The 27923-nt window shown below is 42.4% G+C and overlaps 1 protein-coding gene across 18 annotated transcripts in view; it reads left to right on the plus strand.

Annotated features, from left to right (window-relative positions):
- Positions 1 to 27923, plus strand: part of LYPD6B (LY6/PLAUR domain containing 6B) — a 249435-nt gene that overhangs the window by 128433 nt on the left and 93079 nt on the right. For 14 of the 18 annotated variants that reach the window (XM_035702331.2, XM_049097249.1, XM_049097244.1 and 11 more), the window contains one exon: positions 27767 to 27919. In XM_035702331.2, coding sequence (XP_035558224.1) covers positions 27805 to 27919 — 115 coding nt within the window. In that variant the 5' untranslated portion in view covers positions 27767 to 27804. Of the gene's footprint in view, positions 1 to 13615; positions 13675 to 27469; positions 27641 to 27766; positions 27920 to 27923 lie in introns of those variants that run through there. The other 4 variants (XM_049097245.1, XM_049097242.1, XM_035702333.2 and 1 more) reach the window with 2 other exon arrangements.

Consider the following 27923-nt stretch of genomic DNA (forward strand, 5'->3'; position numbering starts at 1 on the left):
TTTAAAGTGGGCATTCTCAATATGGGGGAGTTCATCAGCGCGCAGAGGGCTGTTGTTACTTCAAGACTTACAGGCCCCTTTGGAAATGTCTCTAGCCACTGATGTCAGGGCAAGCAAAGCCACGGCCCCCCCCCCGGGGATCCTCCACCCTGAAGCGGGCCTGTGAGGGCAGCTCAGACTAGCCCTGTTGGTTTGTATACCGTCTGCGTTCACTCCAGTTTTCCTAAATTTACGGTCAATAGTGTAGTTACTTTAGGGTTTTTTAGGTAGTTAGGTCAGTTAATTCACAAAACTGGTAAGAAATAGTTGAACCCTAAGTTAAAATGGAGACAGCTATGTCTTCAGTAGACATTTTGCACAAAATCCTATCACTTTATTTATTTATTTATTTTTCTCTAAAGTAGGCAGCGCTCCACCAGCATGGAGCCCAATGCAGGGCTTGAACTCTCGCTCCTGAGATCAAGACCTGAGTCAAGGGATCCCTGGGTGGCGCAGTGGTTTGGCGCCTGCCTTTGGCCCAGGGCGTGATCCTGGAGACCTGGGATCAAATCCCACGTCGGGCTCCCAGTGCATGGAGCCTGCTTCTCCCTCTGCCTGTGTCTCTGCCTCTCTCTCTCTCTCTCTCTCTCTGTGTGTGTGTGACTATCATAAATAAATAAAAATAAAATAAAATAAAAGATTTGAAAAAAAAAAAAAAAAGACCTGAGTCGAAATCAAGAGTCGGATGCTTAACCGGCTGAGCCACCCAGGCGCCCCAAATTCTATCCCTTTTGTGTGTTTTTCTTGAGAATAAGGAGAGGACATACCAGAATTGTAAAGTCTGTCCCTCTGTGCCTGGCGAGAAGGTGGATTCTGGTCTGCCTACGCCTTCTCTGGGAAGATTTAATCAGCGTTTGCTGTCAAAGAAGAGAAATGCTCAAGCTTCGGTGAAGACACTTTGTCTGTCTTGATAAACACAGTGAAGGCGACGCCAGGCCCTGTGTGAGAAAGTGAGGGGAATACTTTTTATGATTAGAATACAAAAAGACAGATTTACTAGGGGCTCTGCTGGGCCTTCTCCCTCTAAACTCCCTGATTCAGCGGCCGGTGCCGTGGCGGGTACGATGTTATGTGCTGTTGTACAAGTGAAACCAGCGGATTTAACGATTCTCTGCTCCTGGGTCATAATTCTTCTGTAACAGTGGAAATTCCAAACGCGCAGTACTTCTTTATCTCCTTAGGGCACACACATCTCTTTTCTTAAGGTGGATTTTTTGGGTGGTGGGGGTGGGGGGTGGCTTTAGATAGTCTTCCAAAGGCAACTAAAAGAAAGGGAAAGGAGAAATAAGTGCATATTGAAATATGAATGAGTCAGACCGGAAGTGTCAACTGGATCCTTATTAGAAGCGCCTTAATTTTCATTTGTGGGTGGGAGGACCCCCAGCAGGGTCCTGGCGTGCACCTCCCAGCACTCTGGCCCAGTGTGTCCCCATGTGTCCCCATCGCCGCCTTTGCCCGCGTGGGTGCCCGCATGGGGGCATCGGGGACTGGATCCACCACAGGCTCCGTAGAGGGCCTGGGCGAAGCCTGGATGTCAAAGGCCATGAAATGAATTTTGTTTTCTGAGGTTTCAGTTGCCCCAGTTCTCCCCCCACGCCCTCAGCCCTACTGAGGTCAAATTGACAAATTGTGTATGAAATTGACAGACTCGTGTTCAGGTGCCCAACGTGGGTGTGATGTTTGGCGAATGTATCTATCCGTTGCGCGGTGATGACCACCATCCTGTCCGTTAACATCTCCATTGTGACCTCACATGGTTGTTATTTTTATTTATTTATTTATTTATTTATTTATTTATTTAGTGAAAAACACTCAAAATTTACTCTTCGCAAATTTTACATATGCAGTTCAGTATTATCAACTCTGGTCACCAGGCTCTACATTACGGTGCCAGAAGTTATTAATCTTATAAGTGGAAGACTGTGCCCTTGGGCCAGCATCTCCCCATTTCCTCTACTTGACCCAACCCCTGGCAACCACCGTTCTACTCTCTGATTCTATTATTTTGACTTTTTTAGGTTCCATATCTAAGTGGTCGCATACAGGACTTGTCCGTTTCTGGCTTATTTCACTTAGCATAGTACCCCCACTTGGATTCACGTCACAAATAGCAGGATTTCTATTTTTATGGCTGAATAACATGCAATAATAACATGCAATAATACGGGTGAAAAAATATTCCAGGAAACCACATTTTTAAAATTCATTCATCCATTGATGGGCACTTTGGTTGTTTCTGTATCTTGGCTGTGGTGAATAATGCTGCAATAAATGTGGGAGTGCAAATATCTCCTCAAGATAATGATTTCATTTCTTTTGAATATATTCCCAGAAGTAGGATTACTGGGTCATATGGGAGTTCTATTTTTAATTTTTGAGGAACCTCCATACTGTTCTGTAGTGGCTGAGCCAATTTACATTCCACCAACAGTGAACGGGGTTCCCTTTTCTCCACATCCGATCCTATGATGGTTATCTCTTGCTTTCTGAGGAAACCTATTCTTACAGGGGTGAGGTGATACCTCATTACAGTTTTGATTGGTATTCCCCCAATGATGCAATTTTTTAATTGGAGTATTTGGTGTTTTGCTATTGAGTTGTTATGAGTTGCTTATATATTTTGGATATTAGTGTCTTAGCAGACATTGGTTTGCAAATGTTTTCTCCCATTCCGTGGGTAGGTTGCCTTTTCATTTGATTGATTGTTTCCATTGCTGTGCAAAAATGCCCCATCAAAAAAAAAAAAATGCCCCATCAGTTGGTCTTCCTTGCCCTGTGACCTTGGAAAAGGCACTGCAGGGGCCTGTCTCTGCTTCTTCCTCTGTTTGGGCTGAGATTTAACTAGATCAGGGGCTTTTCAGATGTTTTAAACTATGGAACCCTTTACCCACATGAAATGTTGTGATCTATCATAATAAAAGCAATTTTACACAATCTGACCTATTCTCATTTAAGTGTGGGTGAGGGGCCCAGAGTTGCCCCTACCCTCCTCAAATCCCCTTCGTGTGTTGGAACTGCAACAGGCCTGCGGGCCGCCTCCAGCTCACTTGATCAACAGAATGCAGAAAGTTGCGCTAATATAAGGCCTAGAAATGCGGGTAATTTTACCTCCGTCAATCCTGAAGACAGCGAATTTTACAAATTTTGAGTTAACCAACCTAAAATGGCTTAATCCATTATAAAATTGAAAGCACCAATCATTCTCCTCTTTTACATGCCTTGCTCCTTATGACCAGAGTATTTTTAGCTTTGCTGTTGGTCAATGATGTGCAAACGAATGTGGGTGATGAATTCTGTAAAGCACAGCCATCCCCACATTTCAGAACTGTGCCGGCCCTTTGCTATCCTCCCTCTCCTGGATTCCAGAAACCCAGATTCTTTGCCTCCCACCTTCTACCCCTCTAACCCTCTACTGTACAAATACCATATCAGCTCTCTTACCTCTGTATTTATCATGTCCGTCTCCTTTAAAAAATAGCCCCATTGTCTGAAAGGCCAAAACTCGGCTGCTGATACCGACCTTCTGAAAGTTCCATGATTATTTAATTTCCTCTCAAACCCTATTCCCCACTGCTTCTAGTATACATTCCATTTCAGTAAATCATTCTCTCCCCAGGCTCTGCCTTCAAGGCTGTGGTCCTGCTCTTTGCCCATCTCTCTCTCTTCCTTTCCCCGTAAAGACCCATCATCCTTCTGGTTGCCTACCTGTAACCCCTATAGCTCACCCTTCACATCCTCCACGCTCCCTCTTCTCCCTCCCCTGGTACTTGGCAAGGAGGCGGCATGGTGTGGCAACAAAATTACACAACAGGGAGACCGTGCTAGGACCACTCCCTGGAATTTTCCAACTTATTTGCAAGATGCCCTTGGCTAAGCCTCTTTGGGTCCCAGTTTCCACATCTGTAAAATGGGATTAGTAAAGTAACATCTCCCTTGCTTATCTCACCATGCAGTTGTCAGAATCAAAAAAAAGAATTATATGTGAATGCACTTTATCTAATCAAAGACTCATCTTTCACATTTTGTTTCTACATAATAGTGCGTATGTGGCATTCCTATAGCACTTGTTTTAATTATTGATCCAACTCGGCCCTGTGCTCACTGCAGTCCTTTCATGCATGATGGCCCTTCCGGCCAGTTCTTTGGGTCAAAGAACTTTCTTAAATTTAAAATTTGACGTCGATACAGCTTTACAGCAGTTATCACATATTAGGTAGTTCACGTGGATTTGCTTAAAGGAATTTTGATCTCCGATATTTTCCAAGAACTAGCCATTTTTGGTGTGTGGGCAGGAGAGGTCACTTAATTATCAGAAGGACACTGGGATTCTGGCATTGTCCCAAGACAAGATGGAAAGTCTAAGGATTTAGCTTGGATATGGAAGGCCTTAGCAGCAGGTCAATATGTTCTCCATGTGGGATGCTCTCTTGAAGATTGACTCAAGGCAGAAGTCTCTTCTGGGACCAATTTTTTTTTTAAAGATTTTTAAATTTATTTATTCATGAGAGACAGAGAGAGAGAGAGAGAGAAGCAGAGAGACACAGGCAGAGGGAGAAGCAGGCTCCATGCAGGGAGGCTGATGTGGGACTCGGTCCTGGGACCCAGGGAGCTCCCCCCAGGCATTTCTGGGACCAGTTGTAATGAGTCTGGCCGTTAGTCCTTGGTCAGCACAGCCTTTGAAAGCTCCAGATGCTCACAGTGCATAGAGAGAAAGTTCCAGTGAGTGAGGATTGCCACCTGGGCTATCAGAACACTGGGATCCGCCAAGGAGGCTGCATCTGTCCCAAATAGCCAAAGAGCCCTTGGCAGGCTTCACGTGCTGTGTCTTAGCAGCTCACAGGATGTCGCATCCAACTTTTTCCTAGTCTAATATATTCCCAGAAAATAAATTGTTGTGTTATGTTCATTGTGAGAGTGAGTGCTCATCATGTCTCGGTGAGTGGGTGGCAGATACTTCTTCATGTAAGTCAAGATTATCGGAGTCATAGGGAAAGATACCTTTTTTTTTTTTTTTTCTTTCTTTCTTGGATAAGTGGAATGCCTTCAGGAAGGTAAGGTGAGCGTGCTGTGATAAACCCTCAGGGGGGCAGGGGCAGGCCAGGCACGTCGTCTTACTATACTGGGGATTTAATTTGGGGTAAGCTGGTGATCAGTAAAACATGTGATTTTCCCCCTCCAAGCTTGACTTATCTAGTGGACTGTATGCTTCTGGGAGAACCGAACTTGCTGGCAGGTGAAATCGCTGAACCAAGAATGGGGACGTGGGAGCTATGAATTTGTTGGAAATCCCCAAAGCACCAGGCTGCCCAGTTCCTAGTTTTGGATCTGGAGACAGAGCCTCAACACGATTCCCGCTCAGTGCTACGAGCCCGCGCGCTCATCTGCGCCCATCCACTTATTCTGGGGAGATCTGTGGAAAGTCTCAGCCAACCTGCTGGGGTTTTTTTTTTTCTTTTTCTCTTTTTTTTTGAGAAAAAAAAGTGTTTCCTGAGGCATTTCCTCTACTTGGCCAAAGTAAATGTGTGTAGATCTGTTCGTTGGAGATTTGCTTATTTCTGGGGTCTTCCCTGCGTGGTCTCAGTGCAATTAGTATGTTTCTCTACCTACGGCAAAGCTACAGGAATCACTAGCATTTTAGAAAAGTAAAGGTGGGGGCCCCCGGGTGGCGCAGTAGGTTGAGGGCCCTACTCTTGATTTCAGCCCAGGTTGTGAGCTCAGGATTGTGAGATGGAGCCCTGGGTTGGGCTCTACACTCAGTGGGGCGTCTGCTTGAGTTTCTTCCTCGCCCTCTGCACCCCCCTCTCCCCCACTCAGACATGCTCACTCTCTCTTTCAAATCATTTTTTTCTTTTTTAAAGTAAGGGTGGAGGAATTAGTAACACGCCGTAATCCATTGTTTCCATAGCAACAGGCCCACATTTGCTGTTTGTACATGGGCTGCTTCCATCACGGTATCCAAAATGCTTTAGGGCATGGACCATGTCTTAACCTTTTGTTTCTGGTCCTGTGTGTGGTGCACAGTAGGTGTTCAAGAATGCTTCTTAAATGAATAAAAGAGGTGTGTGTGTGTGTGTGTGTGTGTGTGTATACACACATTTTCCATTTTAAAAGTCTAATACTTTCTCAGCTAAGAAAACACTCCTAAAATCAATATGGGTTGATGGTGTCAAAACATAACATCTTCTAATCCAGTGCTCGATGTAATGACCCACGCGAAAGGAAGCCGAGTAAATGAGGACGACATTGGGTGGCCGTGCTGCAGCAGAACGTTGCCAGATTTTCTTAGATTTGTCTGCAGGGCCCAGTGAACCCAGACCCAAAGGAATTCTTGTGACAGCTCTCTCAACTCTGCTTTGTGAGCTGCCGTTGCCAAAAACTACAGAAAGTCAAGCAACAGCCTAAGCGGGGTGGCAAGATTTAAATATACAACCGTCTTGTAGCCCTTATGTAGCTATCAGATTTCTGAGGTTCTGGATTTTCTCCGAAGCATTTCATAGCCAAATCAAGCTTGTGAGAATGTTGATTATTCCTGCCGTTGCCTTTTTCCTGAAGGAAGCTCCTGATTTGGTGTCAGTCTGGTACTTCTGTATGTCCGCCTCTTTCTCATATAGCCTTAAACCTGTAGCTATTTTGAGTTAATGGTGAGAAATCAGATGATGTTTGCTGTAAAGTATGTACTGAGCCCCGGCCCAGTCTTTTCTACATTCTCGCTTCAGTGTAGCCTATAATACGTGCATACCTTATGCAGTGTTTTTCTCTTATTAAATTCATCGTCTCATAAAATGCTCCTTGAGAGAAAATGTGGCTTTCACATCTCATTTCTGCATTCCGTAATATTCAGCAAACATTTGGACACCTGCTCCATGCCGAGCCATTGCTGGAGACGAAAGATGACTCCTGCCTTCAAGGAGCTTGAATTTGGTGAGAGAGGGAGATAGGAACTGCCCCCCCCCCTTCCCCACCCTTTGCACACACATTCTTCTTCCCATCAAAGAGTGTGATGCATGGGCTTTGGGAGCATTCAGGGATTTTTTGGTAGACCAATTAAAAGAAATCATTGGGGAGAATAATTAGGGTTCAAAGCCCGATACTTAATCTCACATTAACCTGGAAAAATAGAAGCAGTGATTGCCATCTGCTGACACACCACCGACTGACAAGGAGTGGATGTTCTAGGCTGGCCAGGCTTCCCTCAAACAGGGCCAGGGAAAGTACCCTGATTAGAGCAATTACAGTGACTCCCTGAGCCAGTTCTTAATTTGCTTAATCACACTCACTTCACCAGACTATGCTTTTGGTTTAGGGAGTTCTACGGGAAGAAAAAAAAAAAAAAAGCAAGGTTTGGGGAAAAGGAAAGGAAGCAATTAGGGAGAGACAATTCAAATTCTCCTCCCTCGTCAGTTTAGGATTGGCAGGAGAAGAGAATGACATCAATGACCAGGTGTCAATACGAGGAAGCTGATTTGGAAAATGGGTCCTTTGAGTCTTGTCTGGGCGGGAATCATTGAGATCACAAAAGGAAGCAGCTGGTAAGTTCTGGAAACCTTTTCGTGTAAGCCCAGAATCTGAATAATGCACTAAGTGGAGTGGAGTGCATATATTTAAATATTTATGTACAACTGGCTGTTATTTCTTAGCCTCCTCTGCCATGGTCCTATGACTTGATACAGTTGCTTTTAAATGATCATTTTCTAGATGTTAGAAAGGCATTGTACAGAAGAAGCAAAAAAAGAAAAAAAAAAAAAACTTAGCAAACCAAACAAGGAAAACGCAGAAGAGACCATTTTAGAAATCCATCATAGCAAGCTTTGTTTAAGAAGTTTTGAAGGCACCATCGTGTAGGGATTAAAATGGAGAAGTTTGAAATTGGAACCTAATTTATATTCTATCCATGATTTGCTAACTTTGTAGTCTTGGGCAAGTTACTTATCCTCTTATTAAACTTTACATTCCTTGTCTGTAAAGTGGGGCTGATAACAGTACCCACCTCATAGGGCTGTTGTAAGAATTACATGAGCTAATGATGTTAGGTACCTGACACCCATAAGCGTCCAGTAAATGTTAGCTTAGGAAAGGAAGTTATCCTGCATCAGGACACATGGAGAAAAGCATCAGCAAGTCACTGGAAAGTCCTACAACTGAGAGCAGGAGCTTTGTTTTAGGGACCGAAGCTATGGCTGTGAACCAAGTGGTGCCTGGCACATGGTAGGTGCTCCATAAATATTGATTGAATAACTGAATAAAAGTAGTTAGCTCATTTAGAGTCTATAAATTGGATTATTTTATTAAATTGCTGTGCATTTTAAATGAATAAAGTATAAGGAAAGAAATCATGTGTGAAAATTTCAAGTGTGGCAGAGGCATGTTTTTGAAACTTTTAACCAGGAAAACATCCATCCTCTCTTTGCCCATCAGGGACACAGAGTTTGATTCCATTTTCTTTCCTAAGACCAGATGATTTGGGGGACCATTTTTGTAATGTTCTAGATGGTCTGCATGGTTTTAGGCCCTTGCACAGAGGGTGGGGAAAGCGTTGGCCTTCTCCACCTAACCCTAGCCTGGAGTCATTTCTCAGACAAGACGTGAGCAAATACCACCTTAGGAGGAAAGTGTACACATTTGCCAAAGAAAGGAATGCAGTTGTGGGACCTCCTAGCTACAGGATTATGTAAATCATTCAACACTGGTGAAGTTGAAGTTATGAGAGTAATTTCCATTTGTACCATAGCTAATTAGTCTAAGGAAAACGGTGACAGAGGATGTGTTCTGGAACTTCTCAGGAGGTAGCCCTGGAAGCCTGGCTTGGAAGAGCGAGTTTTAAAGATATCTCTAAGATGCCACATGTGAGTAGCTAATATTTACTGAGTTCAGACTATTTTCCAGAATTCTTCTACATTCTTGAGATGTATTAATTTACTCGCTTGAGGTCATTATTGTTCTCTCCTTTTTACAAGGAGGAAACTGAGGCACCAGGATGTGAAGTGCCTTGCCCAATGTTGGCACTAACTTTTGGTGCTTGATTACATGTAAAGAAACCGAAATCCTGAGAAATAGCCCAGGGATGGCAAATAGATAGCTGGTCACTCAGCCAAATAGCAGGAAATTCCCCCTCGCTAGAAGGGCACAAGGAGCCATCGCTTCCTTTCCTACAGGAGTGAGTCCTAGGCCCCTCTTACCATGAAGCCTTGATGCGAGGGCTTCCCAGGTCGTTGCCTCTTTTCAACTTGAAAGCCTAAAATCTAGAATTGTAGAATCTCTAATGGAGTCACAGGAGATGAGCTCCTTCTAATGATTCAGAGAGCCTAACAGAAATTGTTCATTTAGGGGCAGCAAAACAACATGGGCTAATGAGTGTATAAAAACTCTTTTTGACATTTGTCAAAATTGTATAGCATGTTAATGTAATTTATCTTGTGTGGGGCAGACACTTTTCATGGCAATTGTACTTTTTTAATCTTAAAAATGGATAACTATCTTCTGCATACAGTTTAGATAACTCCTTCTAAATGTGGAATCTGGGGTCTAGGGTCGAGGCAAAATAGAAATGGACTTTGGAGATGAAAACATTAGCCGCTATTGGCCTGTAGTGCAAAAGATATCTTGCTTATAGTCAACAATCACAAGATACTCAAATGGATAGAATGCTTCTCTTCGGCTTCTCTTCCTTATCTATGTTCTCTGCTCGTCTTGCAGACCACTATGACTGCGTTGCCTACCACCACACGATTCACTTCAAAGCCAAATAAAAAATGCTATTTTGTAATTATCTACTATTTGGTCCTGATCTCAGGGTTGTGACATAGAGCCCTGAGTTCGCCTTTGTGCTGGGCGTGGAGGCTGCTTAAGATTCTCTCTCTCTTGCACTCCCTCTGCCCCTCCCCCACCTCCCTCTCTAAAAATATGTTTTAATAAATTTTTATTTATGTGGGTCAAAAACCAATAAATCAGTAAAATGAGATACATTCTGAGAAATCTTCCTCCTTCTTCTGTCCTTTTATGTGATTTTTTTTACCCTGTTCCTTCACCCATAGGTCATCACTTCTGTTCATTTCCTATGTATTGTTGCTGAGTGTATTTATGCATATATAAGTAAATATATAGAGTAATTTTTATTTTATTTTCTCTTCACAAAAAATTAAATGATATCCGTAGCTCTGTATCTTTCTCCATTCATATATGTATCTGTACCCGAGAGCTTTTTTTCATGGTGGCTATATATAGGGAACTTCCTCATTTTTTTAATGACTGTGTTATATTTCATTGCATATTCTATTTGTTTGTGTGCATATATACACACAGTTTCCGATGGACATGGGTTGTTTCCAATCATTTGCTATTATAATGCTGCAATGACCATCACGCAGTGTGCCATTGTTCATGTGTACAGGCTGTATATTGAAAAAATTCCAAGGAGTGAGATTTTGGGTTAAGGGTAAATGCACTTGATATTTTAATAGCTACCAAATTGCTCCTAAGCAGTCACCTTTCTCCCAGCAGTATATGAAAACAACTGATTTCCCATGGTCTCCTTAAAAAGCAGCATTAGAAAACATTTTTACCTATCAGACTAGTCAAAATCTGAAGTTATAAAGTATAGTTTTAGTTTGCATTGCTTGTATTTGAAAAGATGCTTATTTTTTTCCCCTGGTGTTTCAAGACTATTTTGTTTGTTTTTCTATGAAATATCTACTAGTTTTCTTAGCTTATTTTTATGTTAGGTTACTTTTCTTATTGATTTCTAGTAGCTCTTTCCATATTAGTGAGATTTTCATTATTTTGTCTATGACATAAGTTGAAGATATTTTTTCCAGGTTTTCTGTTTCTTAGGGTATTTTTTGGTCATGTAGAACTTATTGCTTAATGTAATTGAATTTATCATTTTAATTATATGCCTTCTGGGTTTTGAATCATAATTGGAAAGGCCTTCCCCTGATCCAAGGAAGTCACTCATATTTTCTTTTGGTATTAAAAAAAATTTTATTATGGGAAATTTTAAGCATACACAAATTAGAGAAAATAGTATAATGAGCCCCAACTACCCATCCTCCAGCTTCATCAACTAGGAATATTCTTTTAAGTATGTCAGTATGTATCAATAACACATAAGGACTCTTTAGAATGTAACCTCTAAATACTATGACCCCGGTAATTCCTTATGATTATCTAATGCTGTTCTGTGTTCAGAATTTTCTCTTGTGGAACTTTTATGGCTTTGTTTTATGTGTGTGGCATAAGCTATGTATCCAGTCTTTTTTTTTCCCCCTGGTTATCCAGTTGTCCCAATTCAACTTCTTAGAGTAAAATCTTATCTTACTGGTTTGAGGAGCCACCTTTACCATATAACAAATTCCCATGTGTATTTGAGTCTATTTCTGGACTTTCTGTTCTGTTCCATTTGTCTACTCATGTGCCACTATGTTTTGTTTTTTGTTTTTTTTTTAAGATTTTATTTACTAATTCATAAGAGACAGAGAGAGAGAGAAAGAGAGAGAGAGAGAGAGGCAGGCAGAGACACAGACACAGGAGAAGCAGGCTCCATCCAGGAAGCCCGACATGGGACTCGAACCCAGGACTCCAGGATCACACCCTGGGCCAAAGGCAGGTGCCAAACCGCTGAGCCACCCAGGGATCCCCACAACTATGTTTTAATTATTGCAGCAATCTTTTAATGTCTGTCGGGAGGAGTCATTCTCTAAGAGAAATAGTCATCTACTCCAACTCATGCTATATAAAAATGGCAGAAAATTATAGTTGGTAGTCCAGCCTCCTCAGGTCAGGGATGGGCCTGATTTAGGAATTGACAAGGCATGGGAGTTGAATGTGTGAGAGTGAATGTAGTCCCTAAGAAGAGTAATGGTAATTACATACTATAGCAAGGTAAATAGTAATTACGTAAGGGCATGAAACTCAGGGCAGGTCCTCATCTAGAAGGTGGGAGGAGGAAGAGGAACCCAGAAGGGAAAAAGGACATGGTTTTGATGGTTGAAGCTTTGCCCTGGTAACTAGCCAATCCTGGTTTTCTTTGGCAAAGTCAGGAAGGCTAGTAATAGAGAAGGTTGAAATACTGCTGTATGCGCGCTCCGGGGAGCTGATCAGAGACCAGAAATGTGTTGCGAAGCGTCAACAGCCTTGGTGAAGTGTGTAAAGGAGACCGTGCCATGATGTAATTCTGCTATGGACACTTCACAGGCCTGGACTGGCAGTGACCTGAAGTGGCCTGTGTGCTGATTTGTGTCCCTGAGGGTCCAAGGATGAACCTCTTCATGCATTTCCCAGGAAGAGCAGTGAAGATGTATCTTCTAAGCTTTCTTTCTAGGAGACAGTACTGAATCTATCTAATAAGATATCTTTGCTGGAAAAGATATGAGTGAGATAACTTCTAATATGAGTTCTCCTCAGAAAGATATCCAAAGTATTTATTTAGCAGGACCAAATCATAATAATTCCCCCCCCCCTTTGAAATGCACATATCTACTAGACTCTGTCTACACCTTCATAGAAGCGCAGAGAATGATAAGGTGGTCAAAGCACATATCTACTAGACTCTGTTTATACCTTCATAGAAGCCCAGAGAATAAGGTGGTCAAAGCATGGGGGAAAGGCCTGGATCACTGCGTTATGACTTCATTCCCCAGCAGACACCCTTAATAACCTTTGGCACAGCCCGTAACCTTCTCATCTCCGATTTCCTCATTTATAACCTGCAGATGAGCACAGGGCACTTACCTCACAAGGACATGTGGGGAAGATGAACTAGTTTCAGACAGGAAAGTTCTTTGAAGATGAGTCATAGGGTATAGTTGCTAATTTGAGGCTACACAGCCATGAGCTAGGGTAACCACCTGCTGCCCAAACCCTGACAGCAGAGGGTAAGTACAAATCACTCTGCCTCAGAGTTAAGGAAGTGGACCTTGCAAACTGAATGAATGGGTAAAGTCAACCTGATTCAAGCATTTATTCAAGCAGTTTATTAACTTGAATACTGGGCAGTCATGGTGGGGGCTGGGAGGGGGTGGGGATTGGGCTACCCAGGAGTGATAAGTCTGAAGGGCAGGCACTGTACTTGCTGCGAGTGGTTATTACCTACGGTGGATACGACAGCCCAGAACCGCAACTCTGGGCTAGAAGTCTGTCATCTTTGCCATCAGTAGTGTGACTGGGCGTCAGTTCCAGGGGGCTGCACCTTCTGGCATACTGGAAGGGATGAAATAGGGTCATCAGTGCTTCCTTACTCCCTCATCTTACAGATGCCACACTTACCACATCCTTAAGCAAGCCTTCTCACTTAGGTGCTTTCAGTGAAGGGGGCCTTTGGGTCCACTAACAAGACGGAACTGCTAAAGGGAAGACTCCCTTTTTTGGCCTCTTTTGACTTCTGTCGTTGTATGCCACTGTTCTAAAACCTGCACTCAAGGTGTGCTTTATTTTAAGTACAAGGTAAAAGGGACTATTTAGGCATTATCACAGAACACTTTCTCTGCCAGTAAGGAGTTTTATGGTCTGGAAATTGGTACAGAATATGGATGAGATCTCAATGTACATTTTGAGCTGAACTTTTTTTTCCACCCTCTTTCAGTTGTCCTTGAGTGAGGGTAGCAGGGAATGGAAGAGGAGGAGGAAAGAAAATTAAGAAAGGTGGGTATGAGTAATCTTGCAATGTGAAGTACGGGGCATTTTGGGCAAATGAGGCTACCAAAAACATTATCCCAGTAGGAAGGTTTGGGATTGCAGGTGAGTAACCAGAAACCTAACCAAAGGGGGCAGGTCAAGAACATTTCTTCAGTGAGAAGCCTACTTGCCCATACAAACTAGTGTTGGTTCTAAAAATATAAGATCTTAGGAAGAGCAGACTACAGGGCAAAGCACCATTGCATTAATATGGGATTCCAGTTTACAGTGGATTTATTATATTTAAAAAAACTTACATCCCTGTGCAGATATTTATATTTATAGGTACTCTATTGCAGTAAGAGGGTGCAACCCAAATATATGAAAGCTTCAGTGGGCTTTAGTACTATGTCCATAACAGTATGTGTTCTGTTTTCTCGGCTCTTTTATTGAAGTTCAAGAATTTGTCCATCTCTCTACTTACTTAATGATATTCTTCAATGACAGTGGGAACAGATAAAGCTGGGTTTTGGTGGGCTTGTGATATTTGTACGAGATTATAACCTTCTAGATTTAGCTTCTGTGTAATCTCATTTTGTTTCTATAGTCTTCATTCTCACCTTGAGATGGTTTATAGCATATATTCAACTGTTGCTTTACCATAAGGCAATAGTAATATTTGCTAGTAAAGGGGGACTGTTTATTCACTATAGCTGTTTCTATGATAAGTCTGCTGTAACAATAAGCCTTGATGCTTTGGTCCAAAGTGATTCCTGGTATTTTAAGACTAGATTCAAGGCTCAGTCAGGGTCCTGGCAGACACCTGGTAGGAAGATGGCATATTCAAGGGCATATTCAGACTGGTGTGATTTGAGAGAATTAATAGAGCACTGTTCATAATGGTATGGCTAGATTTAGGAAAACCAGCAAGAGATAGTACCAGACCCCAGAGGCAGTAACAGAGAAGAGTTAATTCTATTCTGCAGGCTGACAGGACAAGGGCAAGGAGAGAGAATGTCTATCAGAACCCAGGAGAAGGTAGCTGTGGAATCAGCTACTAGATAGGAGCTGAGAGGTGTGATAACAGCCAGGCAGGGAGTGAATCAAGGGAATAGGTATCCTAGTCTCAATTTCTTCCCATCTTCTAACCTGCCAGTTTCTGCTATTAGCTAAACCCAATTGGATGCCTGCAGAAAAAAAGAACTGTGAGAGTTGTCTTTGTAGCTTGGCTTTGCAGGACATAGAACAGGGTGGAGGGGGATGGCGGGTGGGTCTGGAGGGGCAAAAGATGAAAGCCTGGCAGGGTTCATTTCCCTTCTGTACAGCGAGGATAGCTCGGGAAGATGTGATCGTAGCCTTTTTTTAAGCTTGACATCGTATGTGTCGAACAACACATGAATACACTAGTTCTAGTTGGGTAGACCTTCAGTTGCTGAAAAGAGAGTTCTCATGATTTCCACAGGGTTTACCTAAAATCTATACAAACAATTGAAATGGGAATTCTACTGGTAGAGAAGATGAAAAAGTTGTGTTTTTTTTTTCCAATTTATTTTTACTGATAATGCCTGCAATTGTGTGAGACCTTCAGAAACTTTCAGCTCTTCTACAAGCAAGGACGAGAACTTGCTGTGCCCAACTCAGTGCTAAGCAAAGAAGGATAGAGTCTTATGTCCCCAAAAGAACCCCAAGCTTTTTTCAGAGTAGAACTAACCCATGGGCTGGAGCAGACACAGTAAGGTTGAAAGATGAGAAATACTGGAAGTAGGCCTTTAAAGAGGAGTGGCAAGTACAGGTAAGGACACATGAGAGCACAGAGCTTCATGCTTTTGACAGCAAACGTGGTAGGAACAACTGCCTACTATGTAAGTACAGGCAAAGAATATAGATTTATCAGAAAACAGATTAATGAAAATGCTAAGCTTAGGCTAATTGTTCCCACATATATTCTAGAATAGTTTTCCTAAAATTGGTCTTCAGAGGAATTTCACATCCTTCTCTCATATATACTCAGACAATCACGGAATTTGAGAGCTGAAAAAATGTTTATTGGATTTCAGTCTTAAATCGAATAAGTGTTACATACTCTTAATGATATTTGCCAGCAGGTAATCCATAGAGGAACCAACCCTAGATCTCTACATTTAGCTTCCTAATTGATTTAATAATTTGACAACAATAGCAATGGGTAAGGGACTTATTTATTCTCTAGTTTTCTGTAAAACAGATATTTAATATCTCTGTTTTACTGATAGGGAAACTGAGTCTCAGACGATTAGAGGGATTGGCTTCAAGATAGTAGATCCAGCCAGTGATGGGGTCAGAATTTGCACCCAGGCCGGAGTGTCCACAAAGGCCATTCTTTCCCCATTATACTAGACAGCATTTACATGTGACTTTACCCTTGTGGGATCATGAACTATTGCTTAAATGCGGTTTTTCATATTGCAATTAAAACACTATTTAATGCACATAATTTTTCAGTTTCCTCTGGGAATATGAAATCATGCACATATATATCTTTATATATGTACATTTCCTTCTGCTCCAAGCGGTAATAGTGACAATTTATAGAGCAAGTGACATGCTATAACTTTGTTATATATGCAGAATGCAGAAATATTTTATTAGGATTGCTTTTATAAGCTTGTCAGCTTCCAGAGAGTTCGTTGAATAATCTGTCCCAGATTTTGTGACTATGCAAAAGTCAGCACCATATTCTTTTGCCATAGCATGCAGTTTATTGTTGTTTTTTAAAATCTCTTCCTGTTTTCAGAATGATATCAACGAACATGTTATTTACTTGTGCGATATGTTTTTAGCGGTAGAATCAAGAACGAAATTGAGCTAGTGGGGGCCCTATAAACAGTGGTCAGTGTCATAAGACCTTAGCACAGAAGAAAGATGATGGGCCAAATACATAGCAACAGTTCTGCATCCTAAAGCTCTCTCAATTGAAAGATCACCCAGTGGGTGCTGAAAACAGCTGACATGATTGGGTAATACAGTCTCTCATATAGAGTTCTAAGGACACTTTTACAACCTGGCATGTAGTTAGCACTTAAAGAAGTCATTCAATTAAATATATCCACGTATGTGTATATGCGCCTATGTACATGTATGTGGGTGTGCATATATTCATGCACGGATATCCAAATTTATTGCCTGAGATTTCTGCTTTGGTGTAGACACTCTCTCACGTTAGAATACATACAGAGAGATTCAAACGAGAAAACACATCTCTGTGAACACTTTATTTTTATGGTCCTTTTCCTATGTCACTTGAGACCAAATGAAGTCAGAAGTCCTGGCCATCATCTATACACTGACCCTGAAAGCTAAGTTTTCTTGGTTGAATTGTGTATGCCATTTGAGAATGCATGCTTGGCATGAAACATTCCTCCAAATGTAGAATAATGGATTCTTAGCCAGCTGTTGGACATTTCAGCCTAGATTTCTATTATGAGAGCTTTGATTGGTTATTAAAAGAAATGGGTTCACTAAAGCAAGCAGGACTATGGAACATAAAAACAAAGCCTTCCGCGCCCAGCCTATGTGGCTGCTTGGTTGATGTCTCTGTAGTTCTGCCAACGGAATTGCTCGTTAGCAGTACCAAACACCTGTGTGCCTGCAGCTCTCTTTGCAGAACTTCCGTCCACTTGTATCTTTCTCTCAAATTTAAAGACTCCCTTCGCCCATGGAGAAGAAAATAATCTCTCTTATTTGCCTCCCCGACAGCAGAAATATCTCTATAGAATTACCTTTTAATATTATGCCCTTTGCTTTTTTTTTTTTTTTTTTTTTTTTTTTTTAAGAAATGGCCAATTGAAGGACGCATCTGGAGCTCTTTGAAACAAATTTCAGGCATTATCCATAAGTTGTTTGGTGCTCTCTGTATGACAAGACATAGGGCCCATTAATTTGAGAATTAAGTATCAGAAAGAGTTTCCTTTTATCATGTAATGAGAATATGTGTCCCATGCGTGTCCCTTCGCTCCTAAGAAGTACAAAGTGAAAGGTGACACGCAGTAGAGGAGCACCATGCATGAAAGTGTAGTGGTTAAGATCTTTCCTCTCATCTAATAAGGTTCTTACTCTATTTTGAGAGCCTTAATGCATAAGTAACTTGGCATAAGCCTCCTAAAAATCATTTAGGATACAAACTGGGCAAAAATTACTTCACTTATGTGAAGGACACTCTCAAATTTAATCAGTCGACATATATTTATTTATTAGGTTCCCACCATTTGTCCAAATAGTTCAATAACACATGGCAAACCAATCTTGATTCTTTTTAGAAGGAGCACAGTTTCCAATTTCTAATCATCTAAGCTTTTTAATCTTGTTCATGTGGAGTTCTTAACCATCTCCTCCAGTATCATCAAAGCCTTTTCAAAAAAGATGTTAACTCATGTTTTTGACAAAGATGAAGTAGAAAAGCTATTACTTGGAAAGAGTTGTTAATTTTTTTTTTCATAAAATTTGAATCACATTTGGAAAGTTGTCTTTAAAATTGATTAGAGGGCAGCCCCCATGGCCCAGCGGTTTGGCGCCGCCTTTGGCCCAGTGTGTGATCCTGGAGACTGGGGATGGAGTCCCACGTCAGGCTCCCTGCATGGAGCCTGCTTCTCTCTCTCTGTCTCTCTGTCTCTCTCTCTGTCATGAATAAATAAATAAAATCTTAAAAAATAAAATCTTAAAAAATACAATACAATACAATAAATTAGAGTGGGGATCTCTGGGTGGCTCAGTGGCTTAGCACCGCCTTCAGGCCAGGGCATGATCCTCGAGACCCAGGATCCAGTCCCACCTCAGGCTCCCTGCATGGAACCTATTTCTCCCTCTGCCTGTGTCTCTGCCTTTCTCTCTCTCTGTGTCTCTTATGAATAAATAAATAAAATCTTAAAAAAAATAAAATTGATTAGAGTAGTTTTCCACCCAAATTGCACACTTATTGCCCTGTATTAACTAATGATTGGATTTAGATTTTCCATTTGCATAATAACATTACTTTAATATTAGCACTGTTTTAGAATTATTTTTATCAGTTGGCACATAGTAGAAAAAACTGTCTTAGCCCTGCAAAATGTGCAGCCTTCTGCTTAGAAATGAGATACTCATTTCTGTGAATTTTTGATCCCATGTTGAGGAAATTTTTGAAAAGTTCTTACCCTTTTAAACATTATAGCAGGAATCTGAAATATGGGAATACTGCGTTACATTTATAGCTTTTTATGGCATAACTGGAATTCTTCATTAATACCCTTCCATAAAAATCGTAAAATATTAGAAGTGGAAGGAACCTTGGCAGTCATGCATTCCAACTTTTCATTTGGTTGCAAGAAAGATAATTCCTGAATACCCTTTAGAAATTAGTGCATAGAACTCAGTACTGTTTACCAGATTTGGTCCAGCTAGTACGGCATGGAGTTGGACAGTTATATCCCTTGATCTGATTTCTGTTCTCCTGCTAATGATATCTGAAGAAATAAGGAGGGAAGGTAGGGATCTAACATTTCTTCAACACCATCTAAGTAAAAGGTGATTTACCTATGTAATTATACCCAATTCACACAGCAGCTTAAGAAATTTACCTAATGGCTCTGAGCCTCACTTATCTTATTGACAAATAGGACACTATTTCTTAACTTTGTGATTACCTGGTTAGTAAATGTAAAACCAGAATTTATAGTTTTCATAAGAAATTGAACATGACACAAAGAAATGAAAACATTCCGTGCTCAAGGATTGGAAGAGCAAATATTGTTAAATTGTCTACACTACCTAACACACTTAGTGCAATCCCTATCAGAATACTAGTCCATTTCTCAGAAACAGAAGAAACAATCTTAAAGTTTCTGTGGAACCACAAAAGACCTCAAACAGCCAAAGCAACCTTGAAAAAGAAAAGCAAAACTGTGGAGGCATCATAATTCTGGATGTTAAGTTTTATTACAAAACTGTAGTAATCAAAACAGTATGGTATTGGTGCAAAAACAGACACCTAGATCAATGGAACAGAATAGAAAACACAGAAATTGAACCCTCAACTATATGGCCAATTACTCAACAAAGCAGGAAAGAACATCCAATGGGAAAAAGTCTCTTCAACAAATGGTGTTGGGGAAACTGGACAGCTACATGCAGAAGAATGAAACTGGACCACTTTCTTACACCATACACAAAAATAAATTCAAACTGGATGCAAAATCTAAATGTGAGACCTGAAACCATAAAAGTCCTAGAAGAGAGTAGAGGCAGTAACTTCTTTCTAGATGTTTCTGGAGGCAAGGAAACAAAAGCAAAAATGAACCACTGGGACTTCATCAAGATAGAAAGCTTCTGCACAGCAAAGGAGACAATCAATAAAATTAGAATGCAGCCTACAGAATCGGAGAAGATATTTGCAAATGACATGTCAGATATCTGACATGTCTATCCAAAAATATACTATATTTATTTTGGATACTAAATAAATATACCAAATATAGTATATGCAGTATCCAAAATATAAGAAACTTAAAAGACTCAACACCCACAAAAAGAATACTCCAGTTAAAAAATGGTCCAAAGACATGAATAGACCTTTCTCCAAAGAAGACATAGAGATGCCCAACAGACACGTGAAGAGATGCTCAACATCACTCATCAGGGAAATACAAATCCAAACTATAATGAGATAGCACCTCACACCTGTCAGTATGGGTAAAATCCATTAACCCAAGACACAAGTGTTGGCCAGGATGTGGAGAAAGGGGAGCCCTCTTGTACTCTTGGTGGGAATGCAAACTAGTGCAGCCACTCTGGAAAACAGTATGAAGGTCCTCAAAAAGTTAAAAATAGCACTACTGTGTGATCTAGCAATCCTAGTACTAGGCATTAGCCCAAAGGATACAAAAATACTCATTTGAAGGGATACATGCACACTGATGTTTATAACATCATTATCTGCGATAGCAAAATTATGAAAACAACTCCAGTATCCAGCTGATGAACCGATAAAGATAAACACTGGAAAAAAAAATACAATGGAATGTTACTCAGCCATAAAGAACCGAATCTTGCCCTTTGCAACGATATGGATGGATCTAGAGAGTATAGTGCTAAGTGAAATAAGTCAGAGAAAGACAAATACCACATGATTTCACTCCTATGTGGCATTTAAGAGACAAATGAACAAAGGAGGGAAAACGATGCAAACAAAGAAAGAGACTCTTAACTATAGAGAACATACTGATGGTGGCAAGAAGGGAGATGGCTGGGCGGATGGATTGAATTGGTGATGGGGATTAAGACGTACACTTGGTGTGAAGAGCGCTGGGTGTGGTATGGAAGTGTTGATTCACTGTACACCTGAAACTAATATTGTACTGTAGGTTAACTAACTGGAATTTATTTATTTATTTATTTATTTATTTTTAAAGATTATTTATTTATTTATTCATGATAGTCACAGAGAGAGAGAGAGAGAGAGAGGCAGAGACACAGGCAGAGGGAGAAGCAGGCTCCATGCACCGGGAGCCCAATGTGGGATTCGATCCCAGGTCTCCAGGATCGCGCCCTGGGCCAAAGGCAGGCGCCAAACCGCTGCGCCACCCAGGGATCCCCTAACTGGAATTTAAATTTAAAAAAATGCTGACCCAGAAAAAAACATAGAACCAAAATTATATTCTGGGTGCCCTTTTGAATCTCAAGTCTGTTGTTGTTCCTCCTAAGATGATTGTATTAACCCTTGTCAGACGCTTCTCACGTTGAGTTTTTGGCCCCAAAAATATATGTGCGTATAGGGATTGTGCCTCTTATGTATTGTTTTCTAAGTGCTTAGCAGAGTACCTGGTGTACATGCATGACTTATAGTCCTACTACTTTCAAGATTTGGACAAGCTGGTACTGAGAGATTGAATAATGACCCGATTTTTCCCCTGGTGAATGTTGTTATTCAAGAATAAAGTCCATGGAGATTTTGTATTTTCAGATGAAGATAATAGATGGGGAATAAGGTAAAATTCCCTCTTGTGATTTGCTCCAGGCACATAGAGAAGGTAGATTAGATATCTTTTTTTTAATTTAATTTATTTTTTTAAAGATTTTTTTTTATTTTTTTATTTAGTCATGAGAAACAGAGAGGAGAGAGAGACAGACACAGGCAGAGGGAGAAGCAGGCTCCATGCAGGGAGATTGACGTGGGACTCAGTCCCGGATCTCCAGGATCACGCTCTGAGCTGATGGCGGCGCTAAACTGCTGAGCTGCCCCTAGATATATTTAAAGAAATTCATATTTTTAAAAAGATTTTGAGCCAGCAAGCACGAGCAGGGGGCCGAGGGAGAAGCAGGGTGCCCGATGCACGGCTCGAACCCGGGACCCTGAGATCATGATCTGAGCTGAAGGTAGACACTAAATCAACTGAGCCACCCAGAGGCCCCAAGAAATTCATAGTTGAACTTAGGAGGAAAATACTTTTCATGTACCAGAAATGGAATACCTGTTAGAGAAGGGAGGAGCTGTAGTCTGGGGAGCAGGCTCTCGATGGCCAGGCAAGGTTAGCAGTTGAGTCTTCGGTCCCCCTGCAAGGAAGGGAGCTGGCACAGTGTCTGGGCCTAAGTCCCACGGACACTGTTCTTGAATGTAATGGGATCCAGAGTATCTCCATTGGTCATCGTGGCCAAAAGGAGGTAACGTAAGCCTTGTTGCAGGTGGTAAGGTTTTCTGGCAAATTTCTCCTTTTGAGAGGAACATTTTCACCGAGTCTGTTCCTCCTGAGTAAAATCTCAGCACTCATTTTGAATTTCCACTTTGCCTTCTACTCTTTTTACAAGGGAAGCCAGGCCTATTAAAGTTTGTCATTAAAATGTCTTACGGTGGGATAAGTGATGCTTTCAGGAAGGTGTGAATGTGAGTGTTGATGGGCGTGCTGGACTCAGCCGAGCTGCCTCCTTTAAATTATCCTTTTCATTTGTTTTATTGGCAGTCAGAGTTAGCCTTGGCTTGCTCACTCCTTGCTGTCAACCGCGCAGGAAGTACCAGCATGTGCCACCTCTGTTTGGTCTCTTCTTTTTCAAATCTCCTTGTGAGTCCCTTTCTGTATCTTTGGACACGCGGCCAACTCCTGACCGCCCACAGTCTCCGTCTTGCTTGCTAAGCGAGGTGTTCCTTATAGATCAGAGTTAAGATGTCGGTTCTATTCCAAAAGGTATTTATTGGGCATTTACCATGCACTGAACCCAGACCTAAGGAATTTAAAAATAGAGTAGGTTGTTTTCCTATCCCCAACACGTTCATGACGTCAAGGATGTGCTGTGGCTTGAAGCCCCCGTCAGCTTTGCATGTTTTCTGTGGAAGCATGAAATGCCACATGGGCCAGGGTGATGGTTCTTACTCAGACCTGCTCATGGTCAGGCTTCTGGACCTAGTGCCCTGTCGGTCCTTTATTCTGGGCAGTAGTAGGCCGAAGTCTGTAAAACAAGAGACGTCACCTCGTTTCATTTCAGTAAACACAACTTTTTTTGAGTTGATAGTGGTTCCTCTTTCCAGAGCCCTTCCCTGGTACGTTTAACATGTCAAGTGCTGAGCCTCTGCATGCAAAGATGAAGGCATATGAATCAAGGAGATTGTGCCTCTGTGATAGATGTGATTTTCAGAAATTATGACTATTTTATATGTCTTGAGGGCTGGTATATTTGCATCTAAAAAATAAATGCACCTACTCTGGAAAAAAAAAACTGGTAAGCCGTTCCCTGGAAGGCCTGAGAGTTGCCCATCCCTGTGGGATCCCTGCAGGTGTGCCCCGTAGAAAGTGCCGATATCTTTTGGCAAAGAAGCATGCTGCCATCTGTAGCAAGAATTATCATACTTTCCAAAGAGATCATAAAACAAGTAGAAGGCCAGCACCACAGGTGAGGGATTTCTGACCAGGCCTACCATCTGGGGAAAAAAAAAAAAAAAAAAGGATAAAGATAATGTGCTCTGTCTGGGGAGGAATGTTTTTGAGCTACCCTTGAATTTGAGGAGTGTGTACCAGATACCTAATGTATGTATGGAATTTTCTTAGTGTCAAGTATAAAAACATCCAAGTCGAAGGAAAGCAAATCCTAACAGCTGTATCCTGAATGCAGCAGGCACGCGGGTCTCAGATTCCTTTGAGATCCTCAGCAAAGGGGGAAAATACATACAGACACAAAATTTTGCAAATAACCCGAAGAAGCTTACGGGTCACCCCTCCCCCCACGAAGAGCTCTGCTCTATGCGATGGTGCTGGAGAAGGTACCAGAATGGGGGAGTGTGACTCATACTATTTTCCCCTTCTAGAGCAAAATACAGGCTCTGCGGTAACCTTGTTCTGCAACCAAGACGGCAGCGAAAGCCTACTCAGCAGAGTCTCAGCCGATGATTTTCAGTTCAGAGTCTCCGCGAAATGATTCTGAATGTAAAACAACTTTCAGATACCGTAGTTAGTCATTTGCTTTCTCATTATCCTAATGTCTTTTGGTTGCGAAAGATAAAACAGTCGTGTTAACACAAACCTGTCCGCTGCAGGATAGATAGAGACCGATCTGGGTACTTAGGGCAAAACAGGATAGGCGAATAGATTATAAAGCGAGCTCTGGGACATAGGAGGCATTTTTATTTAGTGTTTTCCTCATTCGACGGGTAAGACCCCAGCAGCCCTGGCGAATTTTGATGGAATCAGGCTGTGCTGTTTTAGTTAAAAGTGGAAATGAAAAGTCACAAATCCATATGGAAACAATATTCTTACGGCTTCTTTCCCACTACTGTTCAGGTGTTAGCAGGCTAGGATAAGCCATGTGGGAACGTCCTAGGGACGCTGTGAGCCAGGCAGTGTGCGAGGAGGATCCTTACACATGGTCTCTGAGCCTCATTCGTACGATGGCAACGAGGTCCCATTCCCTACGGTGCTGTTTTGAAGAATGGGGAAACCAAAAATACAAACCTCATCCTTGGGTTTGCTATTCATTCAGTTGTTTTTAAGTTGTCTGTCGTCCGCTTGCTCTTTTACTCAGAGAAACCTTTGTGATTCACAGATAAGGGAATTCTCAATTCCTCTGTAGTCTCTATTATTGGCATCCCTTTATTCTGGGAGTTAGAAATCAGGCTAGGGATTTGCGACCCTCTGCAGAGAGGAAGCATTTCTTTCAAAATTAGATCATCTGAAACCAAACAGTTCCCTGATTTTGTCAGATCCAAAATCAAAAGGCCTAAGCGCCTTTATGACCTGGGCCTACCACCTCTGACTGTCTACCCGCCTCCCTCCCCTGCCCCCAGAACACGCCAGTCATGCTGGCCACCTTCTGAGCTCCCCAGCAAGGCACACTTCTTCCCATCTTGGGCCTGAGGTGTCTTTTCCCTCGATTCTTTGCTTAGATGCTTGCTTCTCATCCTGGGTCCACCACGTACGTGAAGTAGCTCCTCCGATTCAAGCACATCTCTTACATGTCCTTACCTGGGGATCAGGACTATCTGAAATTACATTTTTCCCATACTGCCTATCTTCTTCCAAAATTCACACTTCATGAGAGCAAAGACCTTGTCGGAGATCCAGTAATAACGTCTTTCTACGCGTTGCACGTCAATAACGACATACTGAAGGGATGGGCTTGTGTCTCATAGAGATTACGTGAGGACAACCAGGGGTTCTGGCTTGTGATCCCTGTTGGGAAATTTGTTCATCACAGTGAATACTTACCTAGTGAGGAGCAGAAAAAGGCAAACATAGCTAATTAGATAGTGCTTCACATGTATTAACTAATTTAATCCACTAATGAGGTAAGTGTAATTATTATTACTTCCGTTTCATCGATGTTGTGGTATTGGGAGGTTAAGGACCTTGCAGCAGGTATTCCAGGTATACGCTCAAATACTGAGCCAGTGCTCTTTACTACCAGACAGAAAGTGCCCATGTGCCCAGCATTCGGTTGAGTGCGTCATACACATGACGTCATTTAGTCCATGTTTCTGCACCCTGAGGTAGGGACTGTTGTTATGCCTCTTCTACAGATGGGCAAGCTGAGGCTTAGAAGGCTTAAGCAACTTGCCTGAGGTCCCATATTTGCTTAGTGATAGAAAAGGGACTCCATGTAGACAATGTGATTCTGAGGCCTATAATCCTTGGCATCATCTCCGTTATACTGGAATGTGGATTGCTATTGAAACACAGTGAATCTGAGGTTCTTGAAAGAGGAATTAGTCTCCCCTGCTCAAAGATTCTCCCCTGGTGTAGTCGGGGGGTCTTCATTCCTTGGCTCCAGATTCACCGTGAACATGGAACAGTACGATTCAGAGAAATGACTGGGAGAAGCAGAATCTGCACCAGTGTAATGACTTGTCTGGAAGGAATAACACAGCCGTAAGAAATGTCCGTTTCTTCAGAAAGAGCATAAGAATAGGATTTAGAAATCTGATAACTCTGAAAGGTCAATTTTGGTCTCTAAAATGAACCAGGGCAAAATTTTATATACATACGTGTGTGTGTGTATGTGTGTGTGTATAAAGTCTCATATAAAATATATGCAAACAATAGGTCTCGTTCTGTCCTGAGCTGAAATGCGGTGTATAAAGCTTAGCACTATTGATTTTTGAAACTTATTGGGTTTCCCTTTATACCAAGAACCTCCTTAGAGACTCAGTTCTGTCAGTGGCAGGAGCCACCTGTAGGGATGGGGGTGCCGTGGCCGTACTTCGCCTGGCGTCCCGTTCCTTCTCCGTAGGTTGGTTTTGCGTGTCTGGCTAATAATGCCCATCTACGCACAACACAAGAGGGGGAGGAGGTAAAATCCCTAGATTCCACGCATTATTACCCTGGCTTCAAACAAAATATCCATGTGAAGGATTATGCTCATATGTGCAGAGATCAAACTTTTCTTCTCTGAAAAATTCTCTAAACCTCCTGAGACCAGCTGATTCAGCAGGAAGAAAATGAGTTCAGGCAGTATTATTGAACTCTGAGATTCTAGCATTTTCACAGACTTGTACTACAAGTGCTGTTACCTGCACAGTCCTCGGAGTCTAGCTGAGCCTGTATTTGATGCTCACAATGACCCAAACGTGTGGGCGGAACGGGTGTTATTAAGCCACTTTACAGATGAGGAAATTGAGGTTAATAGAGCTTAAAGAGCTTGCCCAAGGTCAGGAAGCTAATAAACAGCAGAGCCAACATCTGAACCAAAGTCTCTGGACTCCAAGTTACATCCTTTGCTGCTGCCTACACCTCTCCCTCGCCCGAGAGAGCCTGTTTGTGCTGACACTGTAGGTTCTTAGCATCTCCGATTTTCTTACCACCGAGTAGCTTCTAGAGGGTAGGGCCCCTGGGACTTGGGATGCGCCGTCTTACTCTGGGCTCTGTGGACGGCTGTTGTTTCGTTGGGCATCAGACCGTCCGCTTTGTCTTTGAAAGCAGCGAGTAGTGTCCGTGGGCCGGGACTGACATTGGCTTTGAGCTTTTCAGGCAACTTTTATTCTGTTTCCTCGAGACCCTCCTGGTAGCTTCTTACACCGCATGTGACAGACACAGGTGGGCCTGGCATTCGGCCCATGACTCAGTTCTCTTCTCCAGGTCTCTGGAGCTCTGGGATCCAGCAGAGACTCGATTTCCCACGTTCATTGATCTTCCACACACTGTCCTTCCCACCGCTCCGCCTCTTGAGGTTGCTTCCAGGTGTTGAAAACGTTGCGAACGTTGAGTTTCTCAAAAGCAAGTGTTTACTCAGGGAGTGGAATGACAAAGAGGTGGACATGCCCGTGAAGCCTGGTGGTTTAGAGAGTGGGTGACTCAGCACCGATTCCCCGGCCGGCCTCTGGCAGTGGGGGGATGGGGTGCAGCGCTGCCCATGCTGCCGCTTGTCCCCCCGGGCCTGCAAGGCCTCCGGGTGCCGGCTCCGCGCTGCGGGAGCTGCAGGGGCCTGCACAGTAGAGGGCAGCCATGGCTCGACTCTCACCTGCGGGGGAAGAAGGCAACTCGCTCTCGCTCGCTCGCAGGTGCAGGTGCGCCCGGAACAAGTAGCTGGGGGAATGTATTTGAATAATCGGGCTTTCCACAGGGAAGCAAAACCTACTTCTCCTGATGTGCAAAATGCAAATAAATGCGACCCGTCTCTCTGTCCATTGTAGAGATGTGAATCTCGGGCTGTCCGGCAGCCAAGGTCACAATGCTGCCCCTCCGTCATGCTCTGGCCGTAGCTGTCGTCCACATCTTTATCTTATCAGAAAGCTGGGCTTTGGCCAAGAACATCAACTTCTACAACGTGAGGCCGCCTCTTGACCGTAA

Source organism: Canis lupus, chromosome 19 (genome assembly GCF_003254725.2).
Source record: "Canis lupus dingo isolate Sandy chromosome 19, ASM325472v2, whole genome shotgun sequence".
Lineage (NCBI taxonomy): Eukaryota > Metazoa > Chordata > Mammalia > Carnivora > Canidae > Canis > Canis lupus.